We start from the raw sequence: 14,737 nt of genomic DNA on the forward strand, positions 1-14,737 counted from the left end.
ACTCTCCGGGCGCATGAAAGATTTTTTAAGTGTCCGTCACTCCGTTGAGGGGAAACGGAGACGGCAAAGGCTGTGATTGGTCCTCTAAAAACATCATTTCCGGAATTACTTTCGAAAGAGTTTGACTGGTTCGCAATCAAGACGAGAATGAATCTGATCGAGGAACGCCTAGCCGAAGAAATTAGAAAATACGAGAACCTTTATGTAACCTCCTTAAAGACATACAAGGACGCTTGTATCCGGGGGGAAATTGCATTGCGTATCCGGCACCACAATGGAGAACTGCGAAGGCTCGAGGGGTCTCCGTGGTTACGGAGTCGGATTACGTATTACGTAGACGGAGTAGTATATCCGACCCTTGACCCAAACCCTTACCCTAACCCTAAACATAACCAATGTATACCTCACCCTAACCTTAACCTAACTGCAATTCATACCTAACCTCAGAAATCACGTTTTGCCAAAAATATCCATAGTCAAAAGCTAGCTACTCAAAATATAATGGTGCTTTATTACATCACATTAGGCTATGTAGCTTTGGCCATCTTTTGTGTGGCAATGATGATACTGTGCTCACCAGGCTCTGGGAAGAGAAGCACATGAACATGAGAAGCAAGACGACGATACGGGTTTCAAACAAACATCTAGGTTAGCCAAGTTTAGCCTCAAACAGCTAGCCTGGCTCTGTGCCGAGGAAAAAAAGTCTACCTTCTAGCACTTCTGAAGCTCATAAATTACATTATGTAACATATGATATAATGTTTGTTTTTATCCTGTATAAGAATTTACGAAGTTAGCCAGGTGCTGGCTGTAGCTCTATGCAGTATCTAGCGCACCGACATGAAAGTGGTATAGATCTGGTATGGAGCAAAGAAACATACTGGTAGTTTCAAAAATGTACAAAACTATTTCTTAAATCCACCCACATCATAATTCTTACTTTCATAAATTTTGATGGGTATAATAGATTAAAAACTTTTTAAGGCAGGTGCTTTTTACAGTGCAACTCCAAACTACCTCAAACCTGTACTGATGGTTAGTGCAGCAGCTGCCTGTGAGCAGGTAGGCAATGTAAAGAGTATTTCATTCACTCACTCCAGATTTGCAGCTGGTCTGGGTTTTTTTTTGCTTCCGTGCGACTGCCACCACCCATCCGTAAGGCCGGCAGAGCCGACAACTGCGTGCAGGATGCAGTTCTCCAGTTAGGTCAGTATTGAATAATGCAGGCTCCCCACATTTCATCCCCCCAAAATGGAGATCTCTAGTGCCACAGCTCTGCCTTCACAACCATTATTCCACTTGGATGGGCAAAAGTCTCTAAGATGCACTCATGCACTCATGCACACACACACACACACAGACACACACACACACACATAAATGCACCATCGCACACACACCTCTCATAGGCTGAAGAAAATAAGAGCACCGTCTGAAAGACAAGGATAGACAAGGTAGAAGCTAACCAGAAATAAGTCGACGTTGGAGCTTTTAACGAGTTACTTTAACATAAAGATGGATTTGGGGGATTTTGATGGCAACCTTCCTCAGTATATGTACGTTTTTTGATGCAACTGATGTAAAATGGGATTTGTCAGGTAGGGTAAAGGTGTGAACTCTAGTTTCTTGTGGCTCTGCTGCAAATTAAATCTAAATCTGTGTGTGTATATGTAGAAATCATACAGACATCTGCTTTAATGCTTCACCTCAGTGTGATTGGAGTGGATGAAGGTGTAATTCGTCCTTGTTGCTAATGGCTACTGGAGGAGGAGTCCTCGCCCTCCTTTCCATCTCTGCTCACCTCTTGCATCACTGCAAAAAAAATCTGGTTTACTGTCAGCTCTCTTCATTTGCTGTTTGACTCACATGTTTCGCGCCCTCCTTTACACCTCCTTCAAGCTCCTGTCCTTGCCTCTCTACCGACCATACATCCTCTGAGTTTAAGCTACCATCCTCTCTGTCTTTTTACCGTTCCCCGTGCACTGCCCCACCCCTCCTGCTCCCTGACCCGCTCCCCATCCCACCCACCATGCAGCCTTCCCCCTCCGCCTTCCCCCCTACTCTTTTCCCTCCTTCATCCTTCCCTCACTCCTCTCCCGCCCTTCCTCTTCGCTTCTCCTGGGGCATTTTCTACCTCTTCTGAGTGTCACACCTCATGAATTATTTACTTATGCATCTCAGTAGGGGATTTTGCTGCGTTTCCTGACCGTTTACCGCTTTTCTGAAACTCACGTTTTCCTGTCAATGTGCAGGTAAGCATCACAGATCTTCTCCACACGCGCTCACTCTCTAGCGCGCTCCTGCCTGGACAACAATAACACCGTCATGACAAACTGAGGACCAACAAAGACAGAAAGCTAGAAAAAGCATCAAACGAGCGTTGCAGACACTAAATATGCTGAAGATGGCATTTAGGGTGTAGTTGTCACCTTCTGAACAATTTGTGGCAATGTCTTAAAATCTCTAAAATCTCCAGCGTCTTACGGAGACGGTGAATATTTTTCAAGTAATCAGCAGATACAGCTCGACTGCACCATTTTCCCGCGGCTGGGAAAACGCTACCCGACACGTGCACGCACTAAAATCCAACATAAAAACACTGAAGCGACTGTAAAACTGCCACACCCCACTCTGCTCTCCCAGGACTACATTTCTCTCTGTCTGCTTCACAGACGAACAGACACGCGCAGACTTTCCTGCGAAGCAAAGCGTCTTTGCCATTTATCATTTTAAGGATGTATGGCATATGAGGAAGTAAAAGTCAAGTACAACTGAAATTTAACTAATATAAATCCACCGTGTGCCGCTAATACCAATCAGCACATCTGCTATAAACCTTCTCTCCAAACTCATCAGAGGACAGTTTTACTGGCGTATAAGCATAACAGCTTGAGCGGACATCCATAACAGCACATCATCTCCGGGTACGCATTAACCGTGTAGACACAAAGCAATAGCCTTTTAATGTAAATCAGTGGTGCACGTCATCGGTAGCATCCACTGACTGGTTTGTACCATATGCTCTGATAACAAGTGCAGCAATTGACATGTAATCACAAAGGCGTGACCACTGAATAATGCAAAAGAATAGAAAACAGGTGATTTTTCTAATGTTTAGATAGCAGAATGTGCAATTTAATGCTCCAAAAAGTATCATTTTGTCAATACTGCAATATGGGTTTTACTGAGGTTTAAGTGCGCATGAAACAGTGCTCTTTTGAAGGTCTGTGTGTAGCTCCTACAAAGCTGTCTCTGCTGGGTGAAGCCACACCCTGCTGCCTCCTGACACACACACACACACACACACACACACACACACACACACACACACACACACAGAGAGAGAGAGGTGGTGATGGTGTGGGTGTTTGGGAGAGTCCTCCAGAGCATCACTGAGGTGTGACAGGAGGCTTCGAGTGAACACGCGTCTCTCCCCACTCACCCATTTCATTAGCATCGTGGAGAGCATGCGAGCAGTTTGAACAGGAACTGACAGTTTTAGAAGACAAAATGTTGGTTTAAATCCTAAAAAGTATCTGGAAAAAATAGAAAAAGTAGCTGTCTCCTTAACCCTGAAAGAATTAAAGGTTGCACATGGCTGCAGACATACTGTTGCAGGGGAGGGGAGGTTCTCTGTAAAAGGTATAGTTGGAAACCAAAGGTAAATGTACTGTGACTTCTTGACATCACACTACGTCACCACGTCACATATTTGCATCATTTATGCCCATTTTCACGGTAGACATGACGCTAACTGGAAGCTGAAAACGGAACAGAGCCGACTGGAGACACGGTGAGTGGTGCTGGCTCAGACTTGACCAATCAGATGGGACTGGGAGAGGAGGAGACAGGAGTCAAAACAGAGGGGGAGTACAGTGCTGCTGCACTGGACAGTATGGGAAAGCTGATGTGTTTTTTGAGCTTTAAAACAAACAAACCTATTCTAGTAGTAACCCAAAATAAATTATGAATCTGAAAATGAGCATTATAAGTGCCCTTTAAAGTCCCAGAACCTCCAAATGTTACAAAACGAGGTAAATGCTGCCATCTCGATCAGTAGCGACCAGCTGATTGTAAAGTAATCACTCAGTTTTATTTTAAATCAATGTCAACACTGGTGAGCTGCCACGAAACATTAAAGCAACTAGAGGAGATTGCTTTGTCTGATTTTATTATATATAATATATTTTATTACTCTATAATTTCAAAATAAAAGCACTTTAACACAACAGCAAAGATCAGTAGCTCTATACAAATACAGAAGCACATGCCACTGTGCCTTTATGGTGGCGCAGGTGCTAAACACTGCTCATTCAGTGCAGCACAGCAGGCTCTGTTTAAATCGCTATATGAAGGGAACACTTATAGATCTTAAATCAATAACCTTAAGGCTGACACATGTGTTTCAGTCCTGATCATCTGCATATCTACCAGGTTAGAGGGAGAATGAGCACAAAAAGAGCTGCATCAGCCATCTACAGTAGTGCTGCTGAGGGTAGTGATGCACCACATACAGTATGTTTGCATTGTCATTCGGTGGATGACACCTTGTATCCTGAGAGCCCAATTAGCAGCGTGACAATAAGCCTGCAGATGACCACGCCCTGCGTTGCTGATGTTAACGTGTCTTTCTCACCCAAGCAACCCCACCCAACCCCCATCTCTCCTGCACACAGAGCAATGCCACCGCAATGTTATACAACGCCCTGCTGCTTCTGCTGTGAACCCCTCTTTTGTCCCAGCCCTTTCTACAGACCTCAGTCTGCACGTTAAACCTGCTGCTGAGTTTTCACTCTGACAATATCCAGTGTGGATGAGCCGGAGCAGGAGAGAGCAGCTCCTACAAGTGCAACCAAGCCCGAAGAGACATCTTTTGGACTATTATCTATGGACTAGCGTTGTCAAAACAATAGATACATGGATTCTGAATATTTTAAATGGTACTTATTTTAAATATTTTAATACCTAGTACCAGCTGCCCTTTCTTCTCTTTCTGACAGCAAGTTAACACACATAATTTTAAAGGCCTAAAAATATTTAAAGTGTACTACAGTCTAAAGACAGATGTTGTGCAGTGTACTGAAACAGTGAGTGAACATGGCCACCGCTGTTCCAAAAATAAAACAAATGAAATGCTATTAAGTTCTGATTTTCTACCGACAGTGTCTTGGAGATGAAAACAGATGCTGTGCTGACCCAAAAGATGCACACTCAGCGATATATGAGCGTGTCAGACCTTTCAGAGACGGGAGACAGTGTGTTAGTCTGTATAGGCAGAAATGCAGCGTCAGCACATTGCAAAGTGAATACTGCTGATATTATATGTGCTCTCTGTCCTTCCTGTGTTGACCCTCCCTCTGCTACAAGTTGTTTTGTACAGAACCATAATTTTGATGGATCATGACCACAATGCTATTTAAAACCTTTATCTTTGAAGAATTTGTATTGCAAATTAAGAGGGGGATAGTTTTTGTTTTGTCTGTTTACACTTTCACTCTCGTATAATAGTAAACTGAATATTAATGTGTATTTGACAACTGATTGATGATGGTGTCATCATGAGTTCCGGGAACAGGTGAAAGGAAATACTTAATTTGCTGACCTTTTATAAAAAAACAGATCATCAGTTACTCGAGAAAACAATCAGTGTATTAATAGATAACAAGAATAATCATTTGTTGCAGCTGCAATTTTCTTTACATTTCATAGCATCTGCAATACATTGTTGAAAGAGGTCATCAGGCTGGGACACTCCAGACTGGGCACTGATTGTGTGGGACCAAAGTGCCACCACCTGGTACAAAATGGTACATATATCTCATAAGAAATGAAATGTGCAATCCTGTTTGAAGTCACACACATAAGTTAGGTTTAAATAGAACTCCTTCGCTTCCTAAACGAAAGTAAAGATGACCAGTGATGGAATGTAACAAAGTACTTTTACTCAAGTACTTTACTTAAGTACAGTTTTGAAGTAGGAGGTGAATATTGTACTTTTTAACTTTTTACATTTATTGATAACTGTGGTTACTTATTACTTTGCAGATTGCTTGCTGTGTCAGAGCCAACGTAGCATATTTCTAAATGAAAGAATTTTATTGGCAATCAGATAAAAAACACTGACTCCAATATTCAGGAAAATGCTGAATATCTACTGAGATAATTGGTCGATACATAGTATACAGTATATACAGTACATACATGTAAATATGTATACAAAATGTGTAATTTACATTTACCTGTACGTTTGAAACTCAAGTACATTTATTGCCAGAAATTACTTTTGATATTTAAGTGCATTTAAAGGTGCACCATGTAGTTTTGGGAAGGATATTCAACGTCAAAGGTGATATTTATAATATTAAAAAGGTAATAGTACAAACTCAGAAATATTATATAATTAACTCATGAAAATCAATCAATGAAGATTTTTCTTTGCTGATTAAAATGTCTTCCCCAAAACTACATAGTACAGAAGCCCTAAAGGGGCATACATTTTATTTCCTCCGTTTTCCTGTGATAACGAGTTAATTTCATTTGTTTTCTCGAGATCTCGAGTTATTATATCGAAATAACAACTGCCGTTTTCCCGAGATAACGGGATAATTTTCTCGAGATCTCGAGATAACGAAACTTTGTTTTCCCAAATAACGATAAAATTAATTCGAGAACTCGAGATAATGACTATGATCGGCCTGAGATTTCCATCACACACAAGTGGCATGGCATGTCAGTTAGTCTCTCAGTCATCATCCGGTATCCATGGAGACGCCCGGGACCTCGTAGCTGGTCAGCTATGTAGTTAACAACGACATCAGGCTCACTTAGATTGCGCCGCTGATATAGCTGAAGCCTTGCTAACCGTCTTTTTAGATTAGGCACACTAATGTGTATATTATCTGTAATAGCAAGACATAATGCTATTTCAGCCTGTGTCAGGCCTTGATTAAAAAGATATGTGACACGGTGATCGATATGCTCCTGCTCCTCTGACATTGCTACACTGAATGATGTTTCCTGCAATGATTTAATATACTACACTATCGTTTTGTTTTCTCAAGATCTCAAATTAATTATATCGTTATCTCGGGAAAACAAAGTTTTGTTATCTCGAGATGTCGAGAAAATTATCCTGTTATCTCGGAGAGCGGCAGTTGTTATTTCGAGATAATAACTCGAGATCTCGAGAAAACGAATGAAATTAACTCGTTATCATGGAAAAACTGAGGAAATAAAATGTATGCATGCATGGCCCTTTAGGGCTTCCGTAACATAGTGCATCTATAATATCATATACATTAAGACTTTCACTCAAGTACGGAAGCCCTTTCATTTGTTTTCTCGAGATCTCTAGTTATTATCTCGAAATAACAACTGCCGCTTTCCGAGATAACAGGATAATTTTCTCGAGATAACGAAACTTTTTTTTCCTGAGATAACGATATAATTAATTCAAATTCATTTAACACAATTTCACTACTTTTACTCAAGTATGACTTTTATGGTATACAATTGTTGTTTACTGCTCAAATTCACACAGCTTGCCTGAGCTGAAATCAGATAAAAATGACATCAGTTGTAACAGTGCTGCATGGTAAACATGAAACCAGCGTATTTGAGGTCTATTAAGGCAGAATGTCACCTGTTGGTCATAAAGCGATGACTTAGATTGAGTCTACAGTAATTTAATCAGCACACCGGTTTACAGATGCTGGCGTTGAGGGAGGCGGGACTTCTGCTCTACACAGCGTGACGCTGCGTCACCAACAACCAATCAGGTGAGCTCATCTTGAACGGTCGTCGTTTTCCGTTTTTGAACCTCGCACATGCGCATTTCATTTTGAACATGGCGGCCGTACAAGGTGGTCTGGTCGACGCGGTTGAAAAGAAAGACATAAAAACAGAACCATCAGAAGATAGCGGTGGAAATAACAATGCAAACGACGGCAGACTCCTCTCTCCGCCCCCCGGCTCCAGTGCTTCGGCCGCTGGAGGTAACAAAACCCCGGCCGGAGCCCCGGAGGACCAACAGACGCTGCTGGCGGTCTTGCAATTCCTCAAAAAGAACAATCTGGCCGAGTCCGTCGAAATTTTGCGTCGTGAAGCGGGATTACCGGAAGATTCATTGGACCTGAAGGGAGGTGACTCGTCCGGGGCAGGTTCGGGTGGTGCTGGGGGCACCGTGGACCTAGAAGGCGGAGATGCGAGCGCTCTTCTGAGCCGGGTGACCGTCTCATCCTCCGCTGTAGCTCAGGCGCCAACCAAAGGTAGAACCGAGCTACTGTTGTTTTGAAGCGTGAAATACTGTATCGTAAAGTTTCCTGTTACTGTGACATAACCTGCGAGTGGACACAAGTATTATAACTATCACGAGACTACAGCAGAGTCACTATAATTGTACTCCTAATGGAAATAGACAGTGTACCACCAACTACTGGGCTGTATGTTGATGTAACTCTTCCACTCAAGTCTCACAAAGGCAGTGTGTTGCAGGAATGCTTCCTGGTCAGTCTGCAATGATTAATCGATTGTTTGTCAGCGATTAATTGGTTTGAGTAACTTCTTTATAAAGAAAAAAGTCAAGCTCCTTTACTCCTCAGTGACAGTAAACTGAATATCTCTGGGTTGTGGCCAAAACAAGACATTTGAGGATGGCATGTTGGACTTTGGGAAACACTGATTGACTTTTCCCAATGTTTTCTTACATTTTATAGCACAAACAATGAGAATAATCATCAGCTGCTGCTCTAGTCTCTGTAGACTGTACAACTTTTGATGTGCTCAGTAGTTTTCCTGTGGTGTAGGGATGCTTAACAATACAATTAACCAGAACTTTCTCATTTGTATTAGCAAGTGTAATTGCACATGAAAATACAAAAACAAATCGTGCTTTTTAGACACGATTGTCATAAAAATGTCAAGAAAGTTTGACAATATAGGTATTCTTCCACATCCCAGTCTCTCTTCAGCAGGTGAAGTTTTCTGGTTTGTTAACATTTTATTTCTCTCACGTCTCTCAAGTCATGTGAAAACGCTGTTTACATTCTTTACCTTAATAAGTTAAGGTAACCTTTAAAAACACCTGCGAATAATCTAATAAGGGCTGCAGCTAATAATTATTTTAATTATCTGTTAATCTGAATAAACGCTCATCGCAATTTCCCAGAGCCAAAAGAGTCATTTTCAGAATTCCTTCTTTTGTCCAACCAGCAGTCACAAAGAAAAGCAGCAAATCCTCACATTTAAGAAGCTGGAACCAGCAAATATTCAACATTTTATTTTAAAAAATGAGTCAAACAAACCATTGATTGTCAAAATAGTTTGCAATTTATTTTCTGTTGATCTGTTAATCAGTTAATTGGGTTATTGTTGCATCTCTAAGTACAATATTGTTTTTCAGCAACTCCCAGTGAAGATCAGCCGGATGTCAACGTGGTGCTGTCAGCTTACAGCCAGCAGGGAGACCCGGCTCTGTACGGGGTTTACTACAGTGGCCTGAAGAGGTTCATAGAATCGGTTTTGGACTGCCACCGAGCAGAACTGTCCCAGGTCTTCTACCCACTGTTTGTGCACATGTATCTGGAGCTGGTCTACAACAATCACGAAAATGAGGCCAAGGTGTTCTTTGAAAAGTGAGTTTCTGTCACGTATTACATGTCCTTTCAACTATAAACAGCTCACTTGATTTTGTCTGAAAATGAATAACCCCACCTCTTTCATTTCCCTGCGTCCCAGGTTCAGTGGGGATCAAGAGTGCTACTACGAAGACGACTTGCGTGTTTTGTCCAGCCTGACCAAGAAGGAGCACATGAGAGGCAATGAGACCCTGCTGGACTTCCGTACCAGCAAATTTGTGCTGCGTATCTCCCGCGACTCTTACCAGCTGCTCAAGAGGCACCTGCAGGAGCGTCAGAACAACCAGATCTGGAACATCATCCAGGAGCACCTCTACATTGACATCTTCGATGGCATGCCGCGGAGCAAGAGCCAGATTGATGCCATGTCTGGCAGCTTGGCTGGAGAGGCTAAGCGGGAGGCCAATAAGGCTAAGGTTGGACACACCGACGCACGTACAGTACATGCTGGGATCGTTTTGTCAACAACTTTATTGAATTCACAACGTGATCCTGTTTTGTTATCATTCAATTAGGTTTACTACGGCCTGCTGAAGGAACCAGAAATTGAGCTGCCTCTGGATGATGAGGATGAGGAGGCAGAGAACGAGGAGGGTAAACCCAAGAAGAAGAAACCCAAGAAGGACAGCATGGGCTCCAAGAGCAAGAAGCAGGATCCTAATGCACCCTCACAGACTAGGTAGATACAGCGGTACATAAACGCTGAATGTGCACTCAATCCACTCAAATCAGACCTTGTAAATCAGAATCCAATCTGTTTCATAAAATCAGTGGGGGCACCCAGTTTAAATGCAAACATGCACATACTGCTTAGGAATGTAAACTTTTAAATTTAAACAAATTACTTCCACAAATGGTAAAGTTCCTTAAAAAAACAACTTGTTTCTTGTTATTCAGGATACCTCTACCAGAACTGAAGGATTCAGACAAGCTGGACAAGATCATGTACATGAAGGAGGCCACCAAGAGGATCCGCCTGGGACCAGATAACCTCCCCTCCATCTGCTTCTACTCTTTTCTTAACGCTTACCAGGTAAATAACTGATAACCACAGCAACCCGCCATGTGTCTAAAATGTTGACGCATTTAAGCCAGTGGCAGACATTCATTTTCAAATTATTCTCCTGCAGGGTCTGACTGCAGTGGACTTCACAGACGACTCCAGCTTGATTGCAGGAGGCTTCGCTGACTCTACAGTACGGGTGTGGAGCGTCACGCCGAAAAAGCTGCGCAAGGTCAAGTCTGCGGCAGGTACAGTGTGTGACAGTGACTGCCGATGAATGTCTGACAACATCGCTCGTTGTAATTCTGACTTTCTTCAACATGAATCGTGAATTTTTTTCTCTCTCAAGACTTGAATCTGATTGACAAAGAGTCTGACGACGTGCTGGAGAGGATCATGGATGAGAAGACGGCCAGTGAGTCAAAGATCCTCCACGGACACAGTGGTCCAGTGTACGGCATCAGCTTCAGTCCAGACAGGTACAGATCATTTCACTGGTAACTTTTATGGCTTACTTTATAAAGTCAAGCTGAGGACTGATTAGTACATTTAACCCTGAAGATACAGTCACAGATTTTATAATGAAAATTATTAAGCTGAACACGCTGAACAGTCTCATATCACAAAACTGATATAAATATTTTGGCCAAATGTGCATCTGAACGTATCTCATATAATTCCTGCTGACCTCCGTTTGTCTTTCAGAAACTACTTGTTGTCAAGTTCTGAAGATGGTACTATCAGGCTGTGGAGTCTCCAAACATTTACTTGTCTGGTGGGCTACAAAGGCCACAACTACCCTGTGTGGGACACCCAGTTTTCCCCTCATGGGTACTATTTTATCTCTGGGGGACACGACAGAGTTGCCCGGTAAGAAACTGCAGGACCAACTGATTTAGTGTAAAAGCTTTGTTTTCATTTCTTCAAGGGCCATTGTAACTGATGATAATAATAATAGTAATATATATGTATATATAATAATTGTGTAATAACGTATAGTGATTCCAGATTATCATACCATGAAAATCTCATACTGTTGCAACCCGACTGTCAATACACAGCATACCTGTCTGCAGACGTCTGTCACTGGTCTATTAGTTATAATAGAGTTTTATTCACTTTAGTAACCTTGGTCTATGTTGTGCTTCCTCTCTACAGTCTGTGGGCAACAGACCACTATCAGCCTCTGCGGATGTTTTCTGGTCACCTTGCTGATGTCACTTCCACACGCTTCCACCCCAACTCCAATTACGTCGCCACAGGATCGTCCGATCGCACCATCCGGCTCTGGGATGTCCTGACCGGAAACTGCGTCCGCATCTTCACCGGTCACAAGGTCAGAGGAGTCACCAGAGGAGCACCTTGATCGGTGGTCTCCCATTCAGCAGAAAATCCACTTTATAGGGCTTTGCATCACTTGTCACACATTGTCAGTAGTCATATTATGATGTAATGTCTTAAGTGATAAAATTACGTTTTTTAAACACTTAAACCAGCCAGCTGTTAAATGTTATGATTTCTAATCATGTTTTTACGGTAGGCAAAAACTTCTATAACTCCTGATGAATCGTATGAAGTTTTATCAGTGGATTTTTGATTGTATACTGAAGCACAGATGGCACAATTGACTGCTGCAGAGACTGAGCCAGTCTTTTAACTTTATCTTCCACAGGGTCCTATCCATGCGCTAGCCTTCTCTCCCAATGGGAAGTTCTTGGCCTCAGGAGCCACTGATGGCAGAGTTCTCCTGTGGGACATTGGTCACGGACTCATGTTTGCAGAGCTTAAAGGCCACACAGACACGATCTACTCCCTCAAGTTCAGCAGAGACGGAGAGATCCTTGCATCTGGTGGGTGACCTTTCTCTTTTCAGTTAAACATCGTGATACTGAATGCATGTTGAACAAATATGATGTAGAGAAGATTTACAGATGGAGTGACGTTTCATTTTTTTCCCTAGGCTCCATGGACAACACAGTTCGTCTGTGGGATGCTTTGAAGGCGTTTGATGATTTAGAGACTGATGATTTCACAGCAGCTACAGGACACATCCATCTACAAGATAACTCCCAGGAGCTTCTGCTGGGCACCTACACGTCTAAATCCACACCCGTTACACACCTTCACTTCACCCGCAGGAACCTGCTGCTGGCTGCTGGGGCCTACAATCCATGAGACATGATTAAATTTTGAGAAAATAATGCAAACGTCTGGTCCCCGAGCTCTGCAAGTAACTGAAGAGGTTTTGGGTGCAGTGGGAATAAAACAAAACTGTTATCACACCTTAACACTGGTGAGCATCTAGCTGTGAATGAAGCTGAGAATTAGATTAGGTTATCTCCTGTTGCGGCCCTCTGACTGACTGGTTCAGACTCCAAATCAAGCTGATCCATTGCAGAATTCCCCTCGCCTGAGGAATGTGCCATTGCTGATTGAGGACTGTTTTTTTTTTAAATCACTGCCATGAGTACAGCTTTGCTCAACATGTGGCTGACATTTCTGTATCATAATCTTTTTTAATGGCTTACATTGTAAATAAAACAAAAGTGTTTTCTATACTTTGGGCATAGATGTTCTTTATTGTTAACACGGAAACCAAACACTCATTTTATTACAAGCACGTCCAGCTGCTTCCTCCACTCCCAGCCGTTAAAAACGATGGTCAAAATGGACACCTGTAAGGACACAATAGATGATTGAGTTAATTTACTGGAGCAATACTTTGATAAAGTACACGTGGATCTGGAATCTAATAGGATGGTGGTACTTTAATGCACTTACATGATCACTTTGCTGTGACGGCAGCCTGTTTCTTGGGTTTCAATGTGAAGAAAAGGGAGATGCCCAATATGCTGGCAAATGTTGCCAAAACACACTGAAGAAAGATGGGTAAAAAAAAAGGCGTGATGAGAAATTCGTATATGGCATGACAGCTGTAGAAAATGCAGTTTATTTAAACTTCAGCTACACACAACTCACGTTCCTCCTCCCTATGACTGTGTATGAGTTGAAGTGCTTGGCAATCCCAGTGAACTGGTGCTGGCTTCCTGCGTCGTGTCCTCCCATGATGGATTGTTAATGGTCCTACCACAAGGAGAATAAAGATGATTGAGTGATTAATAATATAGTGTATGACCAAGTTCATTTTTGACCTTGGGGACAGTATGTTTGGCAAAAACGTGTGCTACTGAAACGATTAATGATATCGATAGACAATTAATTGCCATGATTTCGAGAATTTCTGTCAGTTAAGTTCCAGTTAAGGTCTTCTGTGATAATAAGAAACCAAGACATTTACAAAGTTATCAGCAGATTTAATTGATAACGAAAAGTGCCTGGTTTAGATAGCAACATCACCTTACAGCCACTCAACCTAGAACTGAATTATTGCAAGGTGTTACATTTGACAGGAGCAAGTACGAGACTACTCAACCAAGTGAGCTAGTGAAATACGTCAAGAAGCTTTTCAAAGTCTGAATATTTTAATTTACCCCGTCAAACAAAATAAAATATCCTTGCCTTTAAACATGAGCTACTGAAGCTAGTAGCATTATTGTACAAGAGTGCAATTTTATGGTCGGTGGCTTGACATGCTAACTTAGCCAACTGTTACTTTGATCAAATCTACTATGTCAACACGGTAAGAGCTGTACTACAGTGCAATGTTCTTTACTGACGGGTAAACCCACTGGAAAGCCAGACGTTGTGGTTGACAAATACACTAACAGCAGACATTCATTCACACATTCAGACTGACTTTCATCGGTCAAAGCTGCAGCGCTTGTTAGCTAGCACAGTTTGTACTTGGTTGACGTTAGCTCGCGAGGTTAGCCTTCTATCTAACGTTCAGACCGCTAGCTACATAGTACATCGTGACAGACGCGTTTTAAATATGACACCGGTACTATTCATCATTTCTAAAAGCAAAGTGAACGGGCCTGAATTGTTTCTACATGTGTTGTGACTTACCTTACACACACTCGACCGCTGTGCTGACAGAATGGTGTCCTTCAGGAGAGGCCGCGATGCTAAATTCACAAGGAAATCCCGCCTAGTCTCAACGATCCTGAGCTGTGTTCCTATTGGGCCAAAATAATGC

General features: G+C 42.2%; 2 protein-coding genes across 2 annotated transcripts; one reads left to right on the forward strand and one right to left on the reverse strand.

Annotated features, from left to right (window-relative positions):
• Positions 1 to 7,831: 7,831 nt before the first annotated feature.
• taf5 (TAF5 RNA polymerase II, TATA box binding protein (TBP)-associated factor) lies at positions 7,832 to 13,196 on the forward strand. Its single transcript, XM_084370915.1, has 11 exons — positions 7,832 to 8,267; positions 9,401 to 9,632; positions 9,736 to 10,051; positions 10,151 to 10,314; positions 10,533 to 10,668; positions 10,766 to 10,886; positions 10,988 to 11,117; positions 11,344 to 11,508; positions 11,797 to 11,974; positions 12,311 to 12,488; positions 12,599 to 13,196. Exons 1-11 carry the CDS (start codon positions 7,847 to 7,849, stop codon positions 12,811 to 12,813), a joined length of 2,256 nt encoding a protein of 751 aa, XP_084227041.1. The 5' UTR covers positions 7,832 to 7,846; the 3' UTR covers positions 12,814 to 13,196.
• atp5md (ATP synthase membrane subunit k) lies at positions 13,188 to 14,715 on the reverse strand. Its single transcript, XM_084371201.1, has 4 exons — positions 14,608 to 14,715; positions 13,618 to 13,722; positions 13,420 to 13,513; positions 13,188 to 13,313 (listed from the first exon to the last, which is right to left on the reverse strand). Exons 2-3 carry the CDS (start codon positions 13,702 to 13,704, stop codon positions 13,424 to 13,426), a joined length of 177 nt encoding a protein of 58 aa, XP_084227327.1. The 5' UTR covers positions 13,705 to 13,722; positions 14,608 to 14,715; the 3' UTR covers positions 13,188 to 13,313; positions 13,420 to 13,423.
• Between the last annotated feature and the right edge of the window lie 22 nt (positions 14,716 to 14,737).

This window comes from Pagrus pagrus (assembly GCF_965226575.1).
Source record: "Pagrus pagrus genome assembly, chromosome: 2".
Classification (NCBI taxonomy): Eukaryota; Metazoa; Chordata; class Actinopteri; order Spariformes; family Sparidae; genus Pagrus; species Pagrus pagrus.